The sequence below is a fragment of the Chaetodon auriga genome, chromosome 18 (assembly GCF_051107435.1).
Source record: "Chaetodon auriga isolate fChaAug3 chromosome 18, fChaAug3.hap1, whole genome shotgun sequence".
Lineage (NCBI taxonomy): Eukaryota > Metazoa > Chordata > Actinopteri > Chaetodontiformes > Chaetodontidae > Chaetodon > Chaetodon auriga.
The window spans coordinates 14,035,068-14,061,137 of NC_135091.1; the positions used below are offsets into that span (position 1 = coordinate 14,035,068).

The following is a 26,070-nucleotide window of genomic DNA, read 5'->3' on the forward strand; positions in this document are numbered from 1 at the left end:
TGTCACTCAGACACCAGACATGAAACATGTGTACAGTATTTGCAAAATAAGAGGAAGACTTGGAGACAATGATCCTGAAGTGGTCACTGTGGGAGAGAAGAGCACCAAGTCCAGAGACAGTGTCAGTTACCTGGAAAACAGCACCATCGTGTGGCCTCTCTGTGTTACTTTAATTCAGAAGCCATTGACTTGATTATTTGCTGTGTGTTTTACCATTGAGATGTTCATGACACTCAACATTCTCTGTTGTGTTGACATTCTGCTTTGTTCAATAACTTTGTCCACTTCAATTCAGCACAGGTCTGCAGCATTTAACTCTGTAAAGACACAACAGGCTGTGGAAAGTTTATTCCACCAGGTCTAAATGAGAACCAGTCATCTCATATTTGCACAGGGATTAATAAAATACCTGAAGGATGAACAGGAGAATAATCTTGAAATCTGTCATGCCTGCATGTACGAAACATTTCTAACTCATTTCTCACCAGAGCAATTTAGACGAAGCATTTCACCAATCTCTTTCAAGCATCTTAAGAATTGCACAGACCCCTACACACATTAGTTTTTAATAGCATTAAATCAGTGTTGCAAATTTAAGTCCAATTTTAGTCTATTTTCCCACTGAGAAAACTAAAGCTGGAGTTGTATGAAATCAAGTTGTGGCTGAGTAGCTGCAGAAATAATACTGCAATTCTGTAAAGTACTGTTTATAATGAGCAGTGCTGAAATAATCAAAGCAAGCTGTCAGTAATGAGACCATCCAGCACAAAGCATTTTACCATAAATAACTCACACACAGAGGTTTTCAAATGACTATACAGTAAATACAACCTCGTACATGATGGAAAGGTAGAATTTTCTCGTCTAGTGTGGGTGTTATGACTACAGCTGACCAGACGGTGGCAGCATATCACACTTTCTGCAGATGAGTTATGTAATCAATCGTTTCCAGTTGATGGTAGACACCACTGGAAGCTGACTGTCCATGTAATTATAGCTATAATGTTTATGTTTTCTATACAATTAGGTCTTAATGTTGCCCTTTAACTGTATCTACGTTGGTGGTATCAAATATTATAACAGACATCCTCTATTTTGTGTCATAAAATAAAATGCAGCTATCTAGAAAACAGCTGTTTTTAGTGAAAAAAAACTGTACCAATGAGGTGCAATTTGTACGTAAAATGCAATCATTGCACAATATTAGTCTGTTAAATGCGGGTTATCGTGTCTGAAGCCGGTTTCTACCGTCACACACTGTTTATTTTTCTAGTTTTGACTCACATGACTTTGTACGCATGGCTGCAGGACTTCAACGCTCCGACGCATGCGCTGTTGGTAACATCCGGGGTTCGGACAAGGATGAACGCCAATTTCCAAGATGGCGGCGGAGGGAGGAGGGAAGGAGATGAACGAAATTAAAACTCAATTCACCACACGAGAAGGCGTCTACAAACTCCTCACTCACTCCGAATACAGCCGCCCCAACAGGGTGCCTTTCAACTCGCAGGGCTCCAATCCCGTTAAGGTCTCCTTCGTCAATGTAAACGACCAGTCCGGCAACGGCGACAGGATCTGTTTCAATGTGGGCCGGGAACTCTACTTTTATATCTACAAAGGCGTGAGAAAGGTAAACAATATTGACTGCAGCGACGAAGCCCGCGCTGTCCAGGAGCAGCCCATTGATTTGGCATCTCCAGACGTGTTGCAGCCCGGCTGTCAACTCTCCCAGCTTCTGTCATTGAAGTGCGCAGATTGTCAAGACAAGGCCATGTAGCAGACCTAGCTGAGTTAGGAGCTAATTAGCATTCTTAGCTAACATCGCCACAGTAGTTGTTTTAGCTTCGGTGAGACTTGTGTGCACCTCCGAGTCCGTTAGTTGTTTGAGTTCTTAGTCAGTGACAAGCTATGACACGAGGTTTTCCAGCCAACTGGGTACCGTGAGAAATGGCTTGTCATGTCATGTCTCTTGATGTGTTTGTTTACCCTCGTACATGGCAGAGCTTCATATGGGTGGCCAGTTGTCAGCAGTGCTCATCAGCAGGGTCAACTAAAGAGTTTCTCTCACAGAACTTAGTGTTGACATTGTAAGCTTTGGGGGTGGTGGTGAGGAGAGTTTGTTATTCGTGATGTGATGATGTGTGCACGCTACTGTCAGGGTTTGGATTTGATGCAATGTGATCCAATGTTTGGTTGCCCACAGTGATGATGTCATTGCAGCAAGCCACGTTTATTCTTGTGTGGCAGAGATGGTGACTGACAGGAGCGACCATGCTGATGATGTGGTTGTCCCTGAAGTAGCTGAGCCTCCCAGTGAGAACTCTGCTGCTGTTTCTCCAATTCAGGTGGTCTCAGTGGTCTCACACGGTTTCACCGTGTTGTGAACACCATGGGAGAATGTAGCATGTGTTTTGTTTTTCTGTAGAATAAATCTGCACTGTAAAATAATCTTTTTCGTTTGTGGAGCATCAACAGTGTGTTTTTTAAAATTGTTTGTATGTGGTCCTTTTGCCAGTCTTCATTCAGTGAACAAAATGTCCAGTTCCAGCAAGCCTCTCAACTGGGATTAGAAAACAATGTCCTGATGCGTCTTATTAAGACGTGCCGCCTCAAGAGTTCGCCCTTGGAGATGGGCTCTAATGGGTGCATTCCAGCACACAATTGTACGACAATTGCTCTTCAGACATTGCATCTGGTAAAGTTGATTAGATTATCTTTAAATGGCAGCAACGCGTGGGCCTGTTGTTTCAGATGGTACTTTCCATTGCGTTCTGACTGCAAACAAACCACTCTGCAGTTCCACCTTCCGTCTATTTTGCCCCGCATCTGAGTGCAATTTCTGTGTTTACTCACAGTATGCACAAATGAACAAAACCTGGGGGTGAAATGCTCCAAATGAGCTTCTCCAAATGTGCTAGATGTGAATATACTCTGTATTCTGATAACACGTTTTTGTAGCAGCCAGTAGATGTGGTAAAATATGGGATCATCTTATAAAAAGTTTTGAATTTAAAGCAAATTAGTTAACTTGGTATTTGCTACAGCCAACCCACATTCCTGACTGTGATGGCTGGACTGAGGGCTGAGATGATCAGTCAAAGGGGTGTTTCACAGATGGTCTTTTCATAAAACTTGGCTGTCTATGCAGGAGATAGATGCAAATCTTTTTTAAATTGGTACCGCATGACCATAGAAAGCAGAGACGAAGGGTTGTGTTATTCACTTTGACTCTCAAGGTAGAAAACACACAACAACCAGAATGCACTACGCCACAGCAGACCACAACACTCCCACTGGTGGGTGACGCACTGCGACCTGGACGGTGCTTGGTTTTGGTGGACTTTTGCTGGGAAATGAGCAGAGGGCTGTGAGTGCAGGCAGCGTGAAGTTTAACTTTGTTCATGCGCATATACAGCTACATTGTCATCGTCCTTTTAATTGACTAATTGGGAGGGGGAAGTGTGATGTATTTGCTTTGGGGGCAAAACACTTCTGCTGTACTATTTACAACCCCATTTACATTCTTGGAATGCAGACATTGCGCAGTTGTTTCCACAGAACAAAAAGGTGTTGTTTACCTGACCCGGGCAGTTCCCCAGCATTGCAACGGGCCCCTCTTCCCTGCAGCTCTTGATTTAACTAACTTAGTATAATTTCATCCTCTTCATCCTCCCGTGCAAACTTTCTACATCCCCAAGATGATGAAGCTCTGACAGCACAGCAAATGAGAGCAGGAGCGACAACAGGAAGACTGTTGGATGACAGTCATAGGACTAAGTCATGCTGCCTGTTTGTTGACGGGGATTATTGGACAAGTTGTTGACATCGGCGTGTGGCCCACCAACTTATCTCAGTTGGTGGGGAATCACTGCACATCTTTCCATTCAGCACGTCTCATATTATATTTTAATGGTGTCTTGCCTCTGATTCGGATGCTAGACAGAAACTTCCCCCACTGAGTTGACCTACAAAATTTAGCTGCCGTCCACACGGCCAGTAGTCTAGACCCAGCTTGCATTTCATTTAATTACTGTTGTGTGGATTTTCATTGAGCAGCTGAGCTTGGCAGACGCTATGCCAACCATTTAACCAGCAGAGAAACAGAGAAAAGCGAGATGTTGACCAGTCAAGTCTCGGGTAGCTTATATCCTTCACTATTACATTCATCTTTGAGCTGTGTCTCACTTTGTGTTTAGGACTCTGTCATGGAATGTTTTATCCCTTCAGCCTCAAGATTGTGTAAAATGTTTTTGTAGCCAATAGAGCAAGTTTAGCGTCATTGTAGTGCTTGAAGTTTCAAAGTCTTCCATAGATCCGTCTTTTATTTAGAGCTGCCTCGCTCTGACAACACTGACAGCTTTATAGTTACATCCCCTAAGCTGTCTGTCTGCTTCTTTTAATGCATGAAAATAGACCACAAGAGAGTTTCAGCAATAAAGCACAAAGCCGACACCAGATACCTTCCTGTCAGGGTAGCAGCTCCGTCCATCAGGTCGATATTGTCTTTTTCCTTTCAGACCTGGGACAGGTTTAGCTGATTGTCTTGTCAACTTGCGCAACAAGTAATGATTGATGGTAATGGATATGGTCATTCTATATAAGCTCACAGGATTCAAACTTGTGTCACACGGTATAGAAGAATAGATGAACTTTGGGAAAATAGACTGGAAGCACCAGATTTTAATTCCATCTAAACATCACTGTGTCATGTTTGGTTTAATCTGAGTTGTGTTGTCAACCACCTGTTGGAAGGCAAACTAAACAGTTAACCAATCTGGTCTGGCTTGGCTGGTCTTCCTCTCTGTTTTTGGATAATGACTTTCTATGTGTCACAATTCATTATGTCACGCTCTGGAAACATTGGGTTGGCACTTTGTAGACCCCAGCTACGAGTAAATAGCAGACAGCAGTGCTCTTGAGATTTTGTATTCAGTTTTGAGAGAGTTTTTAAAAATGTGGTATTTTTCTGTAGACTAAAAGTGGAATTGACCCCAATTCTGGTGTTCTGATCTGGGATAAGCTGTCCCCTGGTGGTGTTTGAGAGAATCAAATGTAATTTAGAGGCCTGTTGTTCTTTACTGAGACTGAAGTATAAATGGATTATGTGTCAGTCTTACTATACAAGGAATCCTTGGAGAAAAGCTGTGAGAAAAACAGAAGTGCTGAGTTGTGGAGTTAAGTATCAGAGTCACCTTGGAGGAGAGGCAACGTCTGAAATATGGTTCAGATGTAGTTACGTTTTATTTTGGACAACAGTATCCAAATAAGTGTCTTTTTTGCTTTTTTTTTTAAAACTAATTTGTGCGTGTCATTGTTCTAGGCTGCCGATCTTAGTAAGCCCATAGACAAGAGGATATACAAAGGAACGCAGCCCACATGTCACGACTTCAACCCTCTCACAGCTACAGCAGAGAGCGTCTCCCTGCTGGTGGGCTTCTCAGCGGGCCAGGTGCAGCTCATAGACCCAATTAAGAAGGAGACAAGCAAACTCTTCAATGAAGAGGTGGGTTCCATTCAGTGCTGATGTTTTGTTGCTTAGACGAACTAAAACAAACTGAAGACAACTTTAATCATGCTAACATTTAGCTTCCTTTGTTCTCTATTAGTAAAACAATGCAACAATTAGCTGACCAGTGTCTTTGTTTTTTCTCTCTTTGTGTCTTTGTCCCAACCCTTCCACCAGAGACTTATAGACAAGTCACGAGTCACGTGTGTGCGATGGGTTCCTGGTTCAGAGAGCCTGTTTTTGGTGGCTCACTCCAGTGGCAGCATGTATTTGTACAATGTGGAAAACACCTGTGGCACCACGGCGCCTCACTACCAGCTCCTCAAGCAGGGTGAAAGCTATGCTGTGCATACCTGCAAGAGCAAGTCCGCTCGCAACCCGTTACTGCGCTGGACAGTTGGTGAAGGGGCGCTCAATGAGTTCGCCTTCTCCCCGGATGGCAAGTTTCTGGCTTGTGCGAGCCAGGATGGCTTCCTGCGGGTATTTGGCTTTGATGCTGCGGAGCTCCATGGAACAATGAAGAGCTACTTCGGTGGCTTACTGTGCGTGTGCTGGAGCCCGGACGGACGCTATATTGTGGCAGGAGGGGAGGACGACCTGGTGACGGTGTGGTCGTTTTCAGACTGCAGAGTGATTGCACGGGGGCATGGTCACAAGTCGTGGGTGAGTGTGGTGGCATTCGACCACTGTACCACGAGCGTGGAGGACGGTGACCCCCCTGCTGAGTTCAGTGGTAGTGACGAGGACTTCCATGAGCAGATTCACTTCGGTGCGGGAAGAGACCGAGCTAACAGCGCTCATTCTCGCCTTTCTAAGAGGAACTCTACAGACAGTAGACCTGTTAGTGTGACCTACAGATTTGGCTCAGTGGGCCAGGACACCCAGCTGTGTCTGTGGGACCTAACGGAGGACATTCTCTTCCCTCACCTTCCTTTGTCCCGCACTAGGACTCACACTAATGTTATGAGTGCCACAAGCCCTCCAGCCACTGGACAAACTACTACTACTACTACTCCTACTACTACTACTACTACTACTACTACTGTATCGACCACTAATCCCAGTGGCACCAATGGTAAAGACAATGTGAGCAATAGTAGCACCAGTGGCAACCCAGCGAACTCCCTCCCCAGCACCCTGCCTCGGTCCAACAGCTTGCCACACTCCTCCGCCCCAGCAGGGGGCAGCACCCCCAACAGTCACACGGGCAGCAGCAGCAACAGCAGCAGCACCAAGGGCAACAGCATCATCGACAGCGCTTTCATCGCCACTGGCGTCAGCAAGTTTGCAACTCTGTCGCTACATGACTCACGCAAGGAGCGCCACGAGAAGGACCACAAGCGAAACCACAGCATGGGTCACATCAGCAGCAAGAGCAGCGACAAGCTCAACCAGCTTAGCTCATCGCGGACGGCAAAAGCAGAAGTGGCTAAGACTCTGGGCACCACGCTGTGCCCGCGCATGGAGGACGTGCCGCTGCTCGAGCCGCTGGTGTGCAAGAAGATCGCTCACGAGAGACTCACTGTGTTAATCTTCCTTGAGGACTGTCTGGTAACAGCCTGTCAGGAGGGTTTCGTTTGCACATGGGCTAGGCCTGGGAAAGTGGTGAGTGACAGGCCTCTCGAGGATGCTGTCATGTGACACCTCTTCACTTGCATTGTGTTGAGTACAGGCATTTTTCTCGCTGCATTCAAAAGCTGTTAACGCCACCATGCGCAGCCAGAGGTTTTGGTTATTTGATGCTCGATTCATACCAAACCCTCAGAATTTTTATTTTGATGGTTAATAGCACATCTTCTCCGACAGTAAACCTCATGACCTCACTATTCTGCCTCTATTAATACATTCAAGTAACACTGTTGTTTGTTATCAATGTGTGTTATCTGTCTCTCCACAGGGATTGCTATCATCTCAAAACAACCCAGCCAACTCCCCCAGTGGAACAGTAGTATAGCCCCAGTGCTGGTGCTGCTAATGACAGCTCCATGCAACAGAGACGAGGATGACCAAGGCCAAGGCCCTGCAGCGCTTCTTCACACACTGTCACACACTGTCACATACCACACGACCTCCAGTGTCACCTTCATTCTCATCACTACAGCCACCCAGCTCTCTTTGTGTTACCGCTCATGTTTAGATAACCGATGTTGGCCGCGCCAGGGTTCGAAAGCTGACCCCCTTTTCTGTCCGGGGGTTAATAAGGGTGCTAATGGAAGTAAGAGTGCAAGCTTTAAATCGCCCAGGAGCATTATGGGAGGGGGTTGACTGGCTAATTGTTCCATCTACGGTCATATCAAGTCGTGTCTAGTCTGAAAATAACAGTACCCAATCCTTTGTGCCTGTAGATGTTCACAGACGAGACACGCTGTAAGCGTTGTGGTGATGCCTCGACCTAACCGTTTTGTATGGGCTTAATTCAGACATTCTTTCCCCCGCTATGTTTTCTTTCTTCAGAAGTATTCACAGATAAAGGGAATAAGATGAGGGATTGATTTAGAGCAGAAGCCTGTCCCCGATGCCAAGTCTCTTTCATTTGTCACTTCCTGGGCAGCCCCAGTCCTCTCTGGACACCAGCTCAAGAGCGACTGAAGCTTTTTACTTCCTTTCCAAACGTTTTAATCAGAGGTATCACACTTTGTAGTGAATTTGCACAGATTTTCTTTTATTCTTGTTTCTTTTGTTTTTCCCCATTTTTGGATTCATGACGGAGGAACACAAGCGAAAGACAGCTGTGGAAGGGGGGGGGGGGGGGCTTGTTATTTCCCTCTGTCTCAACGCTGGATGCTGCAATCATAGTTTTTTATATGGAAAAAAATTGTTTGCACTTAATAGTTTGTTAGAGGAGAATGGCTTTACATTTTTGGAGTGTGTAAGGACTCCTTTACAAGGTTGACATATAAATAGAATTAAAAAAAAACCTTTGTATCTATTGAACATTTATTTTAATATTGTTTCAGATTAAATGGGCTCTGTATTATATGTACATATTGTACTTCAATGATTTATGGGTGAAATGATCATTACTACATTAGTTCAAAGATCCTCATTTCAGAAAATAGTGATATTTCTAATACAGAAAATCTATACATAATATTAAAATGAATCTTGAATATGCAGGTGAAAATGTTTCTTTTCTGTTGTACATAAAGAGAATTCAGGTGTATTTTTATTAATGAAACGTTTGGTATAGGAGATGTCTATGAAATCCTCTTATCTAACAGGTAGTGCTGAATGCTAGCTAGCCTGTCGCTGCAGATTCCTTTTACAACATAGGCAGATAGGTGCAGACGCAGCGGTCTAATTCAGCCATCACTCCGAGCTCAGGTAAACCACAGGACGACTAACGCCGGCATAGTTCCCTCACTAGTCTCATCCATCAGCAAGTGTGCGATTTCACTACCTAACAAATAAGATGGACGGCCGTGCTCCGCAGACGGGGCTGACCTCCGAGTCTTGTCATTGTGAATAATGAATGCTAAACTGATGCCGAACTTGTGAACAAACATTTGACACTGTGTTGATCACCGACTAACTCATGTCAGCACTTGATGATGGAACAAATGCTTGAGGTGAGCGTGTATTTCAAGCACCCACGTAGGAAGACTGAGGATTTTAACAGTGGGAGCCTTTTCCTCCATGTGTCACCTAATTAAAACAGCTTTGACAGATCACATGTTCTATTGGTGTTACTTTGTTGACTGTGTTGACCTCGCCCTGAGTCCATATCTTCACAGAGCCTATTGTGAGTGTTAGCTGGGAATATATGTCCTGACCACATGAGGCCAGAGGTCAGTCAACACTGACTCATATCACTCCCCTGATATTAATACATAAAAATAGCTCTCAGCCAATGAACATTTTACCGGGAAAGAAAAATGCGTCTGACGTGCTGATGTTTTTGATAATTCTCACAATTGAATCAGATCTTGCAGGTAATGTTCTGGCATGATCACTATCACCGTTATGAATAAAGGGAATGGGAACAAAAGGCTCACTGGTGATCCAATCAAGAGCAAAGGAGCTCGTGAAGCGGATTTGGATGTCATGAGAGTTTGTCCTGTGTCAGGTCTTTCATTTGGTTCAGCGTGAGCTCAGGTAAATGCGATGAGCTCCCTTCACATGCAATTCATTTTTCTTTGTCAATAGGAGAGAGCAGAGTTATTAAAGGCCTCGGCACACAGGTGTTTTCAGTTATCAGCTCATTAGACCTCCGCTCTGGGGCCGTGCTGGAAATTACTGGAGGTATTAAACCAAAGTCCAAGAATTAAAAACCCTGCACACCCACACAGGTGCTTCCACTTAATCTGGTTGAGTAGACCTCTGAGTTGGATCTATGATGGGAATTAAACAAGGTCACCAAAGTCCGGACACAAATGATACAGGAAAAGAAAAGCATGCGCAGTGCAGGCCCACACAGGCCTGAAGAGAGGTCTAATCAGGCATAATGAGTGAAAACACCTGAGGACGTGAGGCCTTTAGAAAATGAAAGTGTAGAAGGGCTGTTATATATATACGGTTAACAGGAGAGAGACGAAGTTGTAGATATTTGACACAGCACAGGTGAAAATAAAAGGAATTTAGCTGGGCGTTTATCAATGCTATTCTCAGTATCTAAGATTCTGTTGAATGACAAGTCCAGCGTATTACTAACATGTTCAACTGACGAGGAACTGCCATTTAGTCTGGATTTTAACTTTAGTACTGTAGTACTAAGTACTGTACTGCATTCAGTACAATGTTTCTGATGAACTGAACGATTAAATGTTCCTTTATGGGTTGATAATTATCCTACTTCTCAGGCTGAATATACTATTTCAAAACACTCTTAGATTGGCTGGAAAATAAAGTGTCACAAAGCTGAAAACAGACTTTTCAGAGAACAGGGCAGCAAGACTACAAACATATGATGATCTTATGGGTAATGATGCATTGCTGTAGATTTAACTAGTTAACAGTATATAAAGTAGGTAAAATGAGCTCAACCTCAAACATCTACAGCAGTAAAATGCAGCAAACACATGAATACAGCAGTAATACTAATCAGCCAACATGATATAGAACAACAAAACACTGACAGCACAATGAGTACAGTTTGCTTTAATACCTACTTTTACTTCCGTAAAGTCTGAATGCAGGACTTTTAATTTCACAGTGTGGTTTCAGTACTTTTACTTAAATAAAGCATGTGAATACTTCTCCCGTCGCACCTGAAGCCTAATTACCGCTTTGTGGCGTGTTAGGCTTATAGTTGGCCAGTAGGTGGCAGTATTGTTCAGAGAAATGAGAGCTGAAGAATTCCTCATAACCATTAAGTGAACTTGCATTTGCGGCCATCACTTGATCAAGCCGGGAAAACATTGTCTACATATGTATGTCCTGTTTTCTCTCTCTCTCTCCCTCTACAGATGCATTTCTACTACTTCAACCTACTACTTCATATATATTTTATATTCCTAGTGGAGAATAAAACTGCCCCCTCCATAATTTATGAGTCACTTTTAGAAGAAATACGAGCACTCACAGCCATTAAACCAGTAGCCTGTGGCATCACAGTGAGGGAAGGGTTGAGCACTGTGATCAGCAGGCTGGAGAGGCCCGATCATCCTGTCAGGGTGTCACTCAGCACATGATGAGCTCTGACTGACGGTCTGATCTCCCCTCTGAGCTGCACACACGTCAGTGCTGAGCAGGTATCAATCAGGATCGCTGCTTCGTAAGCTGTTTTACATAACATCACTCTGACTGTAATATATGCGCCCTCGTTTTGTTGTCTCCCCGCGCTATCCTGTCAACCACATTTATTCATTATATGCAAACCCAACCACCCTTTAATCCAACTGGCCATTTGAAGAGCAATCAAAACACTGTAGCATACAGTAAGAGCTTGGAAAACAGCCACATTTATCTTGCATCCTCAGGGAAATAGGTCCCACTTGATGGGAGCTCAATAGATTGAGAGAGAATCCCATTGCTACTGCGAGGCCCTGCTTTAATCATCTTTTCTGTGATGCAACTCCCCCCGTATGCATGCCTCTATATATTGACCCAGAGTTTTGTTTACCTAGCAATGTGTGCAACGGCTATGAATGATTAATACGGTCTCTGGGAGCTACAGGCCTAAAGAATGAACAGTTCGATGTGTTGCAAAAACCAAACAGTTTGAGATAATGGCCTGAGAAAATGAGAGCGAACAATTAAGTTTGCAGAATGACTTTGTGGTTACGTCAGTGATGGATTTCCTCTGAACAAACAGGTCTTGTCAGATTATGGAAATGATGAAATTAACCCAGTTCTTCCACAAATTCCATAGGGATATATATATTTAGCCCATTATTGAGACCTGTAGTGAGTTGAGACATGACGGGATGAGTTATGTTAGGAAGCAGGGATAATGAATTGGATGATAAATTAAATGGAACACTGGAATTCAGGCTCCTTTGTTAAAATGGATGTATTGGCATTTGGGAACCGAGAAGCTTGGACTACAGTATACAGGTAATGCACCCAGAACCTTATCGATCAAAAAATTAGAGAACCACCTGTGTGTCTGGCAATTAAGGATAGGAGAAAACATTGGTCCAATGTTATTAGGGTGCATGGATTCTTGGATCTGCATTGCCTTGGCCTCCTGCTAACTATCAGGAGATGCTCATACATCAATGACTGACTCAACCTCAAATCTTTAAAGGCAAAGTGACTGCTTTTGGCTACTTGGAGGTAGCAGAGTCTTTCTGATCATCAGGTATATCAAAGTGCAATATTCATTCTCCTGTTAGCTGTTTTTGGTGTCCTTGTTTTCTCTACTTCATTGGTCAATCCTATATTGTTTGTCACGTTTCAGCATAAAAAGTGCGACACAGCTAAAGGTTTATTAAGAGCAGTACTCATAATTGGTCCATGTTCAACTTTAAAGAGTGTCTTTCTTTTCGTTCTTGCCCTAAAATACGAAACTAAGCAGAGCACTTTCAAAGGCAACAGTGTGTTCACCAAGTATCAAGAGCACAGTGCTACTTCCTCCCATTCTCAATTCTATTCTAAGCTGCGTTTCCCCTGAGATGTGGGCCCAATAATTGGGCTTCCACCATGGGAGCAGCTGCACAATTTCCCAGTCACATGACCTCGGCACAGCAGTCCCAGAGTCTTGTCTTCACACTGCATTAGTTATGAAAGTTCACACACAGGCAATAAAATGAGACCTCTTACCCTGCAGAGATAGTTTGTCACAGAGGAGGCTTTGTTAGGCTTCATCAGTGTTACTCTTGAACGTTTGTCTGAGCAGCTGTGTTACAGATATACGCCTCGCACTTAGTAGGTCACATTTAATTCTTTTTTAGGATTTTTTTTTTTGTCGAGGGCTGAGTCTCGGAAAGGCCTCCAGCATAGTCTGTATTTAATATGAACTGTGTGGTGAGTCCACTCAGCAATAAGTTGCAGTTATTCCAGATTTTGAACAGTGTGCAGAACTGATTGTTAAACATTGCGGGATGGGGGGGGGTGGGGGGAATCAATGACGCTTCAGAGAAGCCACTGAGCTCGAGCCTCGGCGGAAACCATCGATACTGAGCTGTGGTCTAAGCACTTAAAATGTAAATGCATCTTCAACGGCGATGGCACAAACGAGAAAGTTGTATCAGTGTCTTGGGAGCTCTCCAGGTGCATCGTGTGCATTTATCTGTGAAATCAAAATCTCTGCACAAAGATACAGGTACCCTGAATTGGCATATTCTACCCATCAGCGTTCAGCAGGGCAGTGATGCACTACAGCAAAATAAAACAAATGCCCTGCACTGACCATACACTCCCTCTGTCAAAGCTTTATGGAACACTATAGTTTCTACTACGTGCCCCATCATGTAAGTATCACAGGCATGTTTATTAATGCTGCATACCTCAGGTGACGTCCTCTCTGCAGCCAGAGGAGTAACGAGACTCGGTGTGCTCTAGAAAACCTGTTGAAGATAAGCTAACTGGGAGATTATTTAAATGGAACAAGGTGTCTCAAAGGATCTCCTTTGATCTCAGCAAATTTATGTGATATAAATATCCTCAAATTAATTATGCATGCACAGTGGGATTGCTAAATCCACAGATTCACCAAATTTATGACTACCCCGACGAGCACTTGCCTGCTCTTCCCACTTTACCACTATTTAGAGATGTTCTACATTTTTGGTAACCAATCTGAAAGCCTTGTTAAAGAAAACACAACGATATATTGTTTAGTATATTATTAATTGCAACTTACAAAACAAAGCAGGAATCACTTAAATAATTCGATGTAAAGACATATTTGTGTTAAAGAAGCCAAAAATCCAACATTCGTCTTTATTTGGAACAGTCCAATAAAACAGGCAATATGAAGAATAGTCCATAAAGATTTACTTTTAAAAGGCTTTTTTCTTTATAGAGGATGCAAAAGAGACAATAATATATAATAGTAGCAATTAAGGTCACTGTAATCGAACATAACTCTTGCAGAGTTCATGGTCCCTGATATCTCCCCAGCCCCCGTTTTTCACGTGCGGGGCCACCCCCCCGGCCCCGTTGGCTGGCAGTCTCTTTGTTATCAGGAGGTTCTTTGGGAACAACTGGTTCCCGCTGCTCTGTAGGATGTTTTCTATCTTAGTTTTCTGGCTGATCGGCATACAAGAAGCCTTCTTATGGTGCATGCCGCAGTCCCCGGCATGGAAAATCCGTGGCGCCTCACTTACCATGACCTTCCAGTAGGAGGGCAGGCAGGACACAGTCAGGTGTTGTAAGGACCAGTCCCAGTTGTAGTCATCGTAAGTGCAGAACGTGTCGGTGCATTGGATGAGCTTCTGGTACGTCTCTCTGCTCAGAGCCATCCCCATGTTGTGCTCAGTGGACTTCCAGGCCTTCACTTCTACCTTATTCGCTTTGCTGGAGTAGCCGATGTGGCTGTAGCTCCCCAGTGAGAGGATGTCGCAGTCAGTGCACTGCTCCCTTTTGAGAGCGGACATCAGCTTTAAGAGATGGATAAAGTCCGGGGACATGAAGTGGTCCTCCTCGATCAGCAGGACCAGACCCTTATGGTCCTTCAGAACTCGGACTCTGTCCCATACAAAGTGCAGCTTCCACCACCAGTGGTGCTTGGTCTGGGAGAACTTTGCCTCACGGTAGTGGCCGAACGAGTCAGGGTACTCTGCGTTGATGCAACCCAGCTTTAAGGCGTCTTTTTTGGGAATGTCTCTTGGGCAGTCTCTGGGGTCATGGCCAGGGAACTCCTGGGGGTACAGCTGGATGCTGAAGGGGAAGAAAATCTGAAGTACCTGACAAAAGTCAACAGAGGCCACCACTTTATTTATTTCGGGGGACCAGAAGTCATGGCTGAATATCAGCAGAACGCTCTCCACACCCCGGGCCTTTCGCAAACTGTCCACTAATAACTTAAGGTAGTCTGGTCGGTTATGGACCTGAACTACCACAACCAGATCGTCCTTCTGTCTCGCTGCCTTAAACTTTTCCTCATTTCTTATTGTCTGGTCGAAGTTGAGCTGGAAGACAATGCCACGGTAGACTAAAGTGGTGTTATCTACCTCTGGTTTGGGTATCTTCTCTTTGTCCTTTGCTTTTTCCTGGTGTGTGTCATTTGCTTGAATAATAGGTGGAACAGGTGCCCGGCTAACTGCAGGTGTGGCTTGCACCTGGATATGATTGTTGATGCTACTGCTGCTGCTGCTAATGCTGCTGCTTCTCCTCGCCGTCTCCACTTCCTTGGGGAACGAGCTGGTGTCGTTCTTCTTCTGCCTTCCGCTGCTCCAGAAAGCTAGGCCACAGATGACAACCACCAGAGTCAGTATCACCACCTTCCTCTTGTAGATTCGGAATCTCATGATAGGGGGTCAGCCTCTTGCGAAGGGAGAGAAGCAGACTGTAGTGAAACAAAAAGCACAGGTTTGCAGTTGTGATGGTGTGCTGAGCACGGGGAGCAAGCCGGATTAAAAAGAAGCTGCGATGAGGCTAATTGTTGGCAAAATGAACTGTCGTTGTAAACATGAGTCCAGCTGGAACGTCATTGATGGTGGCTGAATATTCCATAAGGCATGACGGTTGCTGGGAGGCAGCAGGGTAGCAGTGAGCACGAACTACCTGGATGAAAAATAAATCAATAAATAATGTTAGGCGCATCGTGGCAGTTATGGCTGAGCAATACGGTTGAAAAACCCAACTGCAATATTAATTATGACACTTCCTGAGATCAGTAAATCACAATCAGGCACATGCATACAAAAACACCCAGCATAAGGTCTAAGACTGCCAGGGGACGTCTTTAAATGTCCACAAGATGAAGATATTATATTTACATAACGTAAAGCTGATGAAAGAAGCTAGAACTAACAAATGCTTCCATTTTTGCTTGGTGAACAAATGATATGATCAATAGATTATCACAATCGTTGCCAATTTATTTTCAGTGTATTGGCTAATCAAATAATGGACTAATTGTTTCAGCTTCACAATTGAGCAAACTGCTTTTGCTGATAAAGATCTCCAGAGGTGACGAGAAGCTATGGAACCAGCTCATTCGTAAGCTTGTGGGGTATAATTTAAAAAAAAGAAAAGAAAACCTTCAACTAATTTGTTATATTTTAATTTGGACAGCAGAAATCTGTAACAAGAGCACATAATAAGATCATATTATGATATGATTCTGCTGAATCACCCAGCTCTCACGGAAACACACTTACAACAATGTAAATGATTTCCTTTCAAAGAGCAGGACAGAGAAAGCATCACCAAAACCACAAACACTGTTTAACACACGCTCCACTGTGACCGATGCTCACTCCCTCCGTCCCTGCTCTTCTGTTATATTATCAGTTGATTATTGCTCCATGCTTCTGTGTTTTCTCCTGCATAAATCTCTTTCCTTAACTGCATTATGCTCTCTGCTCAACAAACCTCCATCTTTTATTTGTTATTAAATCAGTGGTCTCTCTGGCTTCCTACGTGACCCTTTCATCTGTCTTCTTCCTGCCTGAAGACTCCTCAACCTAATGATCCCTCGCGCTGCCTACTTTAGGTATCTGACAGCGATGAGACAAATTCATTGGCAACTATTCTGATAATCAATTGATCAATTTGAGTAGTTTTCTAAGGGGAAAAAAATCTTCCAGCTTCTTAAATGTGGGTACTTTCTGGTTTCTTTACTCCTCTATGCCATGTATCTCTGGGTTGTGGACAAAACAAGACAATTGTGGATGTTATCTCGCGCTTTGGGAAACACTGATGGAGTTTTTAAAGGCCAAACAACTAATCGATTAATCAAGGACACAAATCGAGAGATTAATTGACAATTAAAGTAACTGTTAGTAGCAGCCTTAATGGCAAATATAATGAATACATCCCTGATAGCTCTTATAAAACTCCACAAAGTCAACCAAATGCGACCAGCGAACATGAACTAGAAAGTAATAACTGATGCACACTTCAAAGACATTAGTTCATGGCTGACCATTATGTTTGCAATGAGCCTGCCTCTGCACGGCTTTTCCGCGTTCAATGGAAAGTGAAACGCTCGCTCTGCAGCTCAAACTACTCTCGTTTTCATCCGCTGCATTTATTTAACTATAACCCGAATGGCTTTAATCCCCACAGGGTCTGTCTGTCGTGTTTCCTCGCTCGTGTAAATGTGCAATGGTCCCCTCAAAGCCCACTAACCGTGAGTTTTTCTATCCTGTATTGGCCGCCGTCGGGCACAACGAACCAGCGACAGCTTTCATCGATTTGAGCACCAGATACCGTCCCCGTTTTTTCGCCGACTGACATGAAAATGCTTTCGGAGCAACTGCAAACAACAGTTGGCGTCGCAGCCTCGCTCTTTTCATGACAGCGAGCATCCCGAAATGCTAACAGTTAAGTTAGCCACGGCTTCAGCTAGCAACTCACAAGCAGCCCGTCCAGACCAAACCCCGTCAACAGCAGCGACTATGGCGCCCCAAAACAACCACATTTACACCACCAACCTAAAGCTGGAGTAGTCGTGCGGTCCTTTCAGCGAGGAACATCAGTACGGTGGCGTCCCAGTGTCCTCCATAGCTTCCAGCGGGCTGCATGGAAACGCGACTGTCAGCTAGCTGTAAAAATCCCAAATACAGAGCCACTGCCTGCCGATGTCCCACAATGCACTGGTCCAGCGGGGGGCACCCAAGACACCCTAAATATCATGTATCCCTGACGCTGACAGTCTTTCTTTGGCTCATCATAGGCTGGAATGGATTTACTATACTTTTAAGTATTTATATATAATTTTTTTAAGTACAGAAATGTACAAAAATGCAATGAAATGTGTTGGACGAGGAAAAACAGGTAATTGTACTACATACACATATGAGCCACTATATACATATATGAAGATGAGGATTATATGTAAAAGTAAAGTGTGTACAAGGGTATTGAGTAGCAGTAAGAGTGTTGCAGCCCTTGTGCATTCTGTGTAACAGTGCATTTCTAATGTAAACAGTGCGGACAGTATTCTAACATTATTGCACATTCAGTGTGTGAAGATGTTCATTAAAACAAACAAACAAATAAAAAAACAAAAACATAAATACAGGCTTGAGGATAATCCATATGGAAAATAACAGTTTGAGCCAACATGTAAAATTTCTGTCTGTCTTTTAAAGAAAATATAGTCCAGTCTCTTAGGTCTTGTAGATCTGTTTGGTAAAAACAGATCTACTCGAGACCTGAAGTTGTGAAAAACATTTTTTTGTCCTATCCGTCCTTTGGTTCTTCACCTTGAATATCTTTTATTGAGTCAGTTAATACAATTTTAATACCAGCAGCTACAGTACATCCATAAATGAAATGCATCACTATGTTTACTGTAACGCCATCAGCAGGCTATTCCTCTACATGCCGCAGTTTTTCTTACCACTAGGAGGCGCCACACAAAAACACCACAGCCGGAAACACAGCATCTGACAGCTTCATGTGCGCACGCGCGCCCATTTTTCTTCCTTTCCAACGCTCGAGCGAAAGAGACAAGATGGGCCATCAGCAGCTCTATTGGAGTCACCCCCGAAAATTCGGTCAGGGATCCCGATCCTGGTCAGTCCTGAACTATACGTGTATATCATCGTTATGTGTGCTAAAGCGAGTCGGTTTGACGGTGTTTGTGGTTTCCCGTAGTAAAGAATTTATCACCAAACGGACACCGCATGGAAGCTTCTCCCGAACTAATATGGCGGCGGAGGATGCTGCCTGCTCGCTAAATAGCATTAGCATTGTGTAGTTTTCTGAAATGAAACTGCTCTTCTGGAATCAACAGGAAACTGATAACATTCCCGAAAGAGGAGTGTTGGAGTTGGTTATAGTAAACTGCCTTGTGTTGTAACAATGCAACCTTTACGGTATCATGATTAACTGAATATTTAAGGTTCAAACTTTAGCCGTGATTGACAGAGACACATACCAAATGATAACCGGCGAGTTCCGTGAGCTTCCGCACCTTAAGTTGGAATGAATGAGGCTTCAGACATATTTTTCGCTTCCATGTAAAGATATGTAGATTAACCTCTTTTCTTATTTCTTCCAGCCGGGTATGCTCGAACAGACACGGTCTGATCCGTAAATACGGACTGAACATGTGCCGCCAGTGCTTCAGGCAGTACGCTAAAGACATCGGCTTCGTCAAGGCACGTAGTATTATCCTTTTTTTTTCTCAATTTAATTGATAGTGAGATTCTGTTTCTTGTAGCTAAATTAGTTTATGATGAAAGATTTGTTGTCAACGTTTTTGCTGCTGAAATGCAAGTGAACCACAACATGTATAGATAATGGTGCTAGTCCCAATTTCTTTATAAACTCTATTTTAAAGAGCATGATCTTAAAAATGTTTTGAGTATGTTAGCTGTATGAGTAATAATCATGTTGTAGTGCACGTCTTTGCAAGATTTGAGCATCCTTCATTTCAGTGTTTGACCCCAGTGTTGGGTGACTTTAGAACAATAATGTTGACTGCTCATCATTTCACCTTCACTAATGTGTGGATTTGCTTTTTTTCCGCACAGCTGGACTAGATGTCTTGCGCTGATAAGTCCTCAGACGGGTCAAGTGATCTCTGGATGGCTGGCCAAGATGGGATTGGGATTCATCACTGAAAATAAATGTTTTTTGTCCAAGTTGAATGTTCTGTGCTTTTTTTTCATGCATTGTGCAGGATAAGGTCTGTTCATAACGTACAAGGAAGACGAGAAACAAAGATGTGAATGTCACAATCTAAACTACGTGAAATACAGAAACACAGGTTTGTTAGCCAATCACAAATTTTGAATACACAAATTAAATTGGTATCGTGTGCTGTACAGTTTTTGTATACATAAGCAACACCTGTTAGCAGTTCAAGACAAGACATGCTGATTATTCATTAATGGGTAAAATGCTTGAGAAGATACTTCAGTGTAAATGTTAAGTGCTTTCTGACATTTACTTAAAACAATTCACAGCACGGTTGGATAAACCTTTTGATGAGGTCTTAAATATGAAGTACACGTACACAGCTGGTTCATTTCTTCAAGTCAAACAGACCAACTGGAAGGTACACACTCTTTATGGATGTTAGAATATTGACAATACAAAGTCAGCAAAATAAAACAAAGTCTGTCCATCAATACATGTGAAGTTTAACAGTTTTGTTTACTCAGCTAGTTTTGGGGCTGCGGTGTAGCTGTGTAATTCCACTGTGTAACGTGAAATGCGTATACTCAGCATATGCAAATGTGTACAAAGTGTTAGAGACACCTGCCAGTCCAGCACAGCAGCACAGGGTACAGTCTTTAAATGCCCGTGAGCAATAAAAGTAATTGCAGTGTCAACAAAAAATTTTTTATTTTAGGGAAGATACTGAGTGCAGACCTGTTGCACAGCGTTACTTTTACAAAGCTTTGGTTTGCACTAAGGTTAATATGTGTAAGCATCTGTGTGATTTGATAACATCAAGGGAAGAGGTTGCATTCTTGGAGACCAGTGCACACAATTGATGGAGAGGAAAAGGTATAAGGATCAGAAAAGCTGTTCTAATTTGACATGAGACGAACCCTCAAATGAAACGGACTGCTTGGATGTCTAAGCTTTGAGGCTGCATTTTGTGATGGGGAACGTCATGTCTTCTGATTCTGATTCTGATTCTTGTTGACAGCCCTTAAAGAGATGTTTGCAGAGCCACTTTACAAGATGAGGTACAGTACTACAATGGACCCCTGCAGCCACATAGAATAATAAATGGCACTGCAGCAAAGAGCAGCTGATTAATTTCCAAGTCAGCATGCATTCACTTGAAATGACTAGCCCCCCTCACATCAAAGAATTGGTAACACACTGGTATATTGTTCATGCTCAAAATGAATGACGTGATAGGTCCTCTGCAGTGTGACTAATTGCTTAGTGCCCACTGACATAGGCTACCAAATGTGGGACACTGAGTAAGCTCAGCACAAGCATCGGCCCATCAGCTCTTCTCTCCTGGACTGAACAGCGCTCAGAGTTTGTTTTGCCCTTTCTCAAATCTGTTGTCAACATACTCCCTTTGGCAGCTGGGATTCTATGCAGATCCATATGTAGACCTTGGCCAGATTTTCTCTTTTTTTTTCCTGTCTGTAGAACATAAGGTTAAGTGTGAAGCACTAGATGGCAGCAGCACTTCACATTCATGATTCAAAACCATTGACAATGAAAAAGCTGTAGCACTATGAAAGGCCATTTATGCATTCAGATATTCTCCAGCATTAATCACATGCAGATAACCAGCCATTTTTACCTCTTTTCATGAAGCTGCTAGAGAAGCTTAAGTCAAGATCTTATGTGGTTAAGTGTATGGCTAATGTGAGATTGCAGGCAGGTTGATGAAAAAGGCTTTTCCAGAAAGGCTGAAAGAGCACTGGAAATATTTTTACTCAGGTAGATATGCTGTGACTTTGATTTTCTATTTTTTAATCACTTGAAACGTTCATTTTGATCCATGCAGAATCTACAGTGTATATTTAGATCTTGCACTTTGATGATTTATCAGCCAGAGGTTTTGGGCTTGGTCCTATTTAATCCGAGGCAACAAATAAATGATGTTTGGCAAAGTCCTGTTTATCATAAATAACAGATCTCTTTGTGCACAGCAGGATTTAGATGGAACTTAAATGATCCCGGGGAGGAAACTGGAATGTGGCAAAGAATAAATAAGACTGCAGGAAAGTGAAGGTTACACGAACGCACGACCTACAGTTTCAGCACGAGAACATCCTGTATAAAAGCGATAAGATAAGGGGAAAAGAACAGCAGTGTGCCAAATGAGGCACTGGAAGTCTAGTGTGTGTGCAAAATGAACAAATGTCAGTGGCAAAGAAATACAAACTGATGAAAAAACAAGCAAAAATCAGGCATGCAATTCTTTAAACCTAACACAATACACAAGGAATCGACTATGGGCATCATTACCCCATCAGGATCCTTGGATGGATGCACAGTATGTGTTGGGTGATGGTGGTGATGAAGGTGATGTGGATGTTGGTCTTATATAAGCACTAACTCGTATGCATAAAGGAGAGTTTGTGCTCTAACGCGAGGCTGGCAGAGGCCGGGGCTGGTTGGACAGAGGGAGCTGAGCACACAAGTGCTGCATGTTGCATCAGTCCGCAACGGAGGCAGCAGGAAGGTGTTGTCTTTGATGTTCAGTTCAGTTCCATTTTTTCCAGCAGCGCATTAATGCTCTTGTTATGCTGCCTCCTCAGCACACCCCAGCCGAGACAACAACAACCGACTGATGGGACACGGTGAAAAGTCTGTTTCAACCTGAGTCCTGTCAGGAAAGCTCTTGTTCAGTGTCTTTGTGTGGTCAGACAAGTTTGCTGGTGACATGCAGTCCCGGTTTGTGCCGGTCATGTAATAACATTACATTCTATTCTCAGTGCAAAGCAGTGGTGAACTCAGGCTGTCTGAGGGGCCGGGGTGAAAAAAATAAAAAGGGCACCAGCTGCTTTCAATTGCAGTAATTTTCTTTCTTTAACATGGGGACATCAGCGGGTGATCACCCTGGACCTTTACTTGAGACTCCATGTCATTGACAAATGGACTGTGTCGTGGAAGATGTGAGCTTTGTACACTTAAGAAACTCATGTTTTCTGACTATTTCAGTGTTCAGACTTTCCGAACTTTCAACATTCACTGATGTAATTGCCAATGTTGGCAACATTTTCAATAATATTCTGTGTAAATTAATCAGATTGAGTTGATAACTGATTGTTGTGACCAAGATTCAATAAGGAAACACAAATTTGTTTGGTTTAACACTGACCGGCTTCCCACAATCCTCTTAAACTGTTGAGCAAACAAGCGTGGTGAAAAACACTAATAAAAAATTTCCATGTTTGTTTATTTTCTTGGTAATATAGGCTGTAAGTGATGCAAGCATAGAGTACATGCTCATAATGAACTGTTTTTGTTCATATTTTCTGTTTTAATATTTCACACAAAACGTCTGCTGGTTCAGAAATACACATGCTGAGCAGCAGAGAGCTGTGAAACAAACAATTGATTAAGGTCAACAGCGGTGTTGTAGGAGGTATGTCGGTTTGTCAGCCAATAAGAGAACTTCAAATTGGCATATTGTTGAATGAAGTCTGGTGGAAATTGTGCTCTGTAATTTTAGTGTAAACTGTTTTCTGTACACTTCAGCTTTATCAGTGTTAGCACTGTGTGCTCATGAGTTTGATGTTGTGTGAAGTGATAATAAGAGAATAATGTACTGATGTAAGGCCTCCTGCAATAACACTGTGCCGTATTTGTTGTTTTTACCCACTCAAGACCCCCGTCTTGCCTCTTCCCCACTTCCTTTAGAGCCTCCTCCATCTTTCCCCCTACCTCCTCCACTAGCGGTGCTTTACCAGGGAGACTAAGCTCCTCCAGAAGCCTCTTCTCTCCTCGCTCCTCATCTTGTACGGGTGCAGTTAAGGGATTGGAAGATCCTCCATGTTGGCGGAAAGAGAACAATTTCTGAGTCACAGGAGGAGAGAGGATGCAACTTGAATTGAATTTATTGCACAAGTGATAAGAGTTGCATTAAAGACGGGAAGAAATAATCAAAGAAGACAAGAGACGTGATGAAAAGTGGAGAAAAGAGAAGAAACAAGAAAAGAAGGAAGAGACTTGAGGAAGTGTGAATTATCTCGTGTTAATATCAGATTTCATGCTGTGATGAATTATATTGTCTTCCATTTGTGTTTTAGAGAGAGGAGAGGAGGAGGGCAATAAGAAGTGTGAACTCTCACTCAAAATGTAAATATTAATGTATTTAATGTTTTTATCAGAATGAATGTATTGATGAATAATTAATATAATGATAATTAGTTGGTTCGCAGTAATTCTCTGAAGATTTTATTTTCTTCTCTTCCTCTATGTCAGTTTGTTTTGCGAGAGTCAGAGAAGGAACAATTTAAGAAGAGAAGAGGTGACAAGAGCAGAAAATCAAACACTCAGAGAAGAGGAGATGGTGGAATGTAACTAAGTACATTTACTCAAGTACAAATTCAAGGCAGCTTGCTTCTACTTTACTTTCTACTCCACTACATTTGCTTCTATTCAAATACAGATGAGACTATCTTACTTAAAGCATTTACTGACATGTTGCAGTGATATTAATTCCTCCTCAATGACAGGATGAGGCCACTGCAGCTCCACCAACAGTCAATGATTGTGTGTTGCTTCAATTCTGATGCACATGTGAGATCAGTTCTTTGTGGTTCTCAAAGACCTGTCTGTGTGCACCCATGTGTGCATGTCGAGCTTGTGCACGCTCCCTTATGAATATATTACTGTGTGTACGCTTTGTGGATATAACCACTGCTCAACATCGAAAGTAAACCTGAATAAAACACTAGTCCGAGCATATCAGAGGAGAAGGCTTGTGTGATGGCTTGGGGCCCAGAGTCTCAGCGCTGCTGCGACTGACTGCCAGGCACATCGCAGAGGCCTCCCATCCGTCTCCTAGATTATAGGGAAAATAAGTGAATTGAAGATGTTAGGGCGCACTGTTGGCATGGAAACGTTCCACTGGGTTTACCTGCTTTCAGTTGTCAGACCAAGAGGCACTCCTCACCGCAAGGTTCCTCAAAAGGCCTGAGAGCAAACACACAGAACACGACTGAGTGCGATCTGTGTTGGCTGAGTGATGGCAAATAAAAGGAAATCAAAAAAAGGGCAGCAGCGGCCTGAGAGAGAGAACAAACAGAGAGATTAATTGAAAAAAGGAGCGACAGTAAAGGCAGGAAATTCTGAAGCTGGGCAGTGACTAGGAGGCTATGTTGAAGGCAGCTCTAAGTATTGATAATCAGTGGATGTTTTGTTGATTATTTTCTCTTAGCAACAGTGACTGGAGAGGTTAAGAAAATTCACAATAATCTATGTATTTTTACTAGAAAACTAGTCACAAACCTCACCAGAATACAATGTTTTCTAGGATATTTCCCCCTGTTTCGGTGTTTTCCCTTGAGAAGTGAGCTGTGCACTACGCTGAGCTTTATTACAGTCCAGCTTGGAGCACCTGGTTGACTCAATTGTTCCAGTCAAACAGGTCCTAATTCTCAAACGGCCACAGAATGAGAATTCTCCTGCTGCAAAGCTTCAATTTAGGCTCAGATGACTTTCGCAAACATTAATTTCTCCATAGATTTCTGGGGGGATTATGGAAACTGAGAACTTGCTTCTGCAATTCACACGATACAGACTTTTTTTTATTCATATCACCCCACAGATAAATATGTGTATAATCTTCGGGTTAACGCTACATAAAAGGATAAAATGTTATCAGTAGTATGAAAGGCTCATAAAGTAAAAGCTTTTGACTTATTTCGGCTGACATGCCGCAGTAGGAAGCGCATAGGTGTAATTAATAACACTAATGATGGCTGCTTTCCATTTAGGTGAGCTACTTCCAGGGTCCTGCTGCACTTTGGCTCACTGGCATGGCTGGGGCATTTAGTGTTATTAGTTACAGCTCTGCCTTCCAAGTCAGATTGGCTGGTGTGAAAAATCGTGTTTTCTAGTACAGAGGAAGTTCATTACTTTAGTGTGACTCTGCAGGAACACTAGATCCACCTGACATCACATGACAAAGACTGACCTCACTGGTGGGACTAGAGAAAAGGTCTTAAAGTCACCATAAACTATTCACAGCACATTTCATGGCAATGTGGCAGAGCGACGATCAGCATCTTTAGGCACTACAACCAGGCGGGCAACACCTCCATGAATATCCTCAGAATGTTGGTTGTCATTTGGTACAGAGTCTCATGCCCAGTCTACAAGTACAGGCTTATTTCTTAAAACAGGGTTTTTCCTCCTTCGTCTCTGTGGTGGACTGGTATGTTTGACATTGTTTATGTGTTGAGGTACAGCTGTGATGCGGAATCATGAAATACAGTGTGAAATATCATGACACAGTTTCTGGGGGTGATTTTTATCAAAAGTCTGGGTTCTAAAAGCATTCAGAGTCAGTTGGAAAGTCAAAACCAATTTGACCTTTTTACCATTTGCCTTGCAGTGTTAATGTATGT

The 26,070-nt window shown here is 43.0% G+C and overlaps 3 protein-coding genes across 4 annotated transcripts; 2 read left to right on the plus strand and 1 right to left on the minus strand.

Annotated features, from left to right (window-relative positions):
• Window positions 1-1,341: 1,341 nt before the first annotated feature.
• On the plus strand, window positions 1,342-9,183 carry wdr20b (WD repeat domain 20b). The gene is made up of 4 exons (XM_076756630.1): window positions 1,342-1,630; window positions 5,321-5,503; window positions 5,684-7,111; window positions 7,404-9,183. The coding sequence occupies exons 1-4, from the start codon at window positions 1,382-1,384 to the stop codon at window positions 7,458-7,460; spliced, it is 1,917 nt and encodes a 638-aa protein (XP_076612745.1). The 5' UTR covers window positions 1,342-1,381; the 3' UTR covers window positions 7,461-9,183.
• A 3,670-nt stretch (window positions 9,184-12,853) lies between these two features.
• Window positions 12,854-17,649, minus strand: mgat2 (alpha-1,6-mannosyl-glycoprotein 2-beta-N-acetylglucosaminyltransferase). 2 transcript variants are annotated; one of them, XM_076755501.1, is made up of 2 exons: window positions 17,490-17,649; window positions 12,854-15,612 (listed from the first exon to the last, which is right to left on the minus strand). In XM_076755501.1, the coding sequence occupies exon 2, from the start codon at window positions 15,358-15,360 to the stop codon at window positions 13,957-13,959; it is 1,404 nt and encodes a 467-aa protein (XP_076611616.1). In that variant the 5' UTR covers window positions 15,361-15,612; window positions 17,490-17,649; the 3' UTR covers window positions 12,854-13,956. The 2 variants fall into 2 exon arrangements, with proteins under 2 accessions (XP_076611616.1, XP_076611615.1); XM_076755500.1 differs by having other exon boundaries at window positions 13,638-15,616; window positions 17,494-17,632.
• An 841-nt stretch (window positions 17,650-18,490) lies between these two features.
• Window positions 18,491-19,653, plus strand: rps29 (ribosomal protein S29). The gene is made up of 3 exons (XM_076756384.1): window positions 18,491-18,580; window positions 19,068-19,167; window positions 19,543-19,653. Exons 1-3 carry the CDS (start codon window positions 18,519-18,521, stop codon window positions 19,549-19,551), a joined length of 171 nt encoding a protein of 56 aa, XP_076612499.1. The 5' UTR covers window positions 18,491-18,518; the 3' UTR covers window positions 19,552-19,653.
• The last annotated feature ends 6,417 nt before the right edge of the window (window positions 19,654-26,070 follow it).

Excerpts from the sequence above, each read along its gene's own strand:
- wdr20b (XM_076756630.1), top strand. The coding sequence starts at position 1,382 with ATGGCGGCGGAGGGAGGAGGGAAGGAGATGAACGAAATTAAAACTCAA. Across the intron at positions 5,504-5,683 it reads GCAAACTCTTCAATGAAGAG|AGACTTATAGACAAGTCACG; the intron begins GTGGGTTCCATT and ends CCCTTCCACCAG. Across the intron at positions 7,112-7,403 it reads GGGCTAGGCCTGGGAAAGTG|GGATTGCTATCATCTCAAAA; the intron begins GTGAGTGACAGG and ends GTCTCTCCACAG.
- mgat2 (XM_076755501.1), bottom strand. The coding sequence starts at position 15,360 with ATGAGATTCCGAATCTACAAGAGGAAGGTGGTGATACTGACTCTGGTG.
- rps29 (XM_076756384.1), top strand. The coding sequence starts at position 18,519 with ATGGGCCATCAGCAGCTCTATTGGAGTCACCCCCGAAAATTCGGTCAG. Across the intron at positions 18,581-19,067 it reads GGTCAGGGATCCCGATCCTG|CCGGGTATGCTCGAACAGAC; the intron begins GTCAGTCCTGAA and ends TATTTCTTCCAG.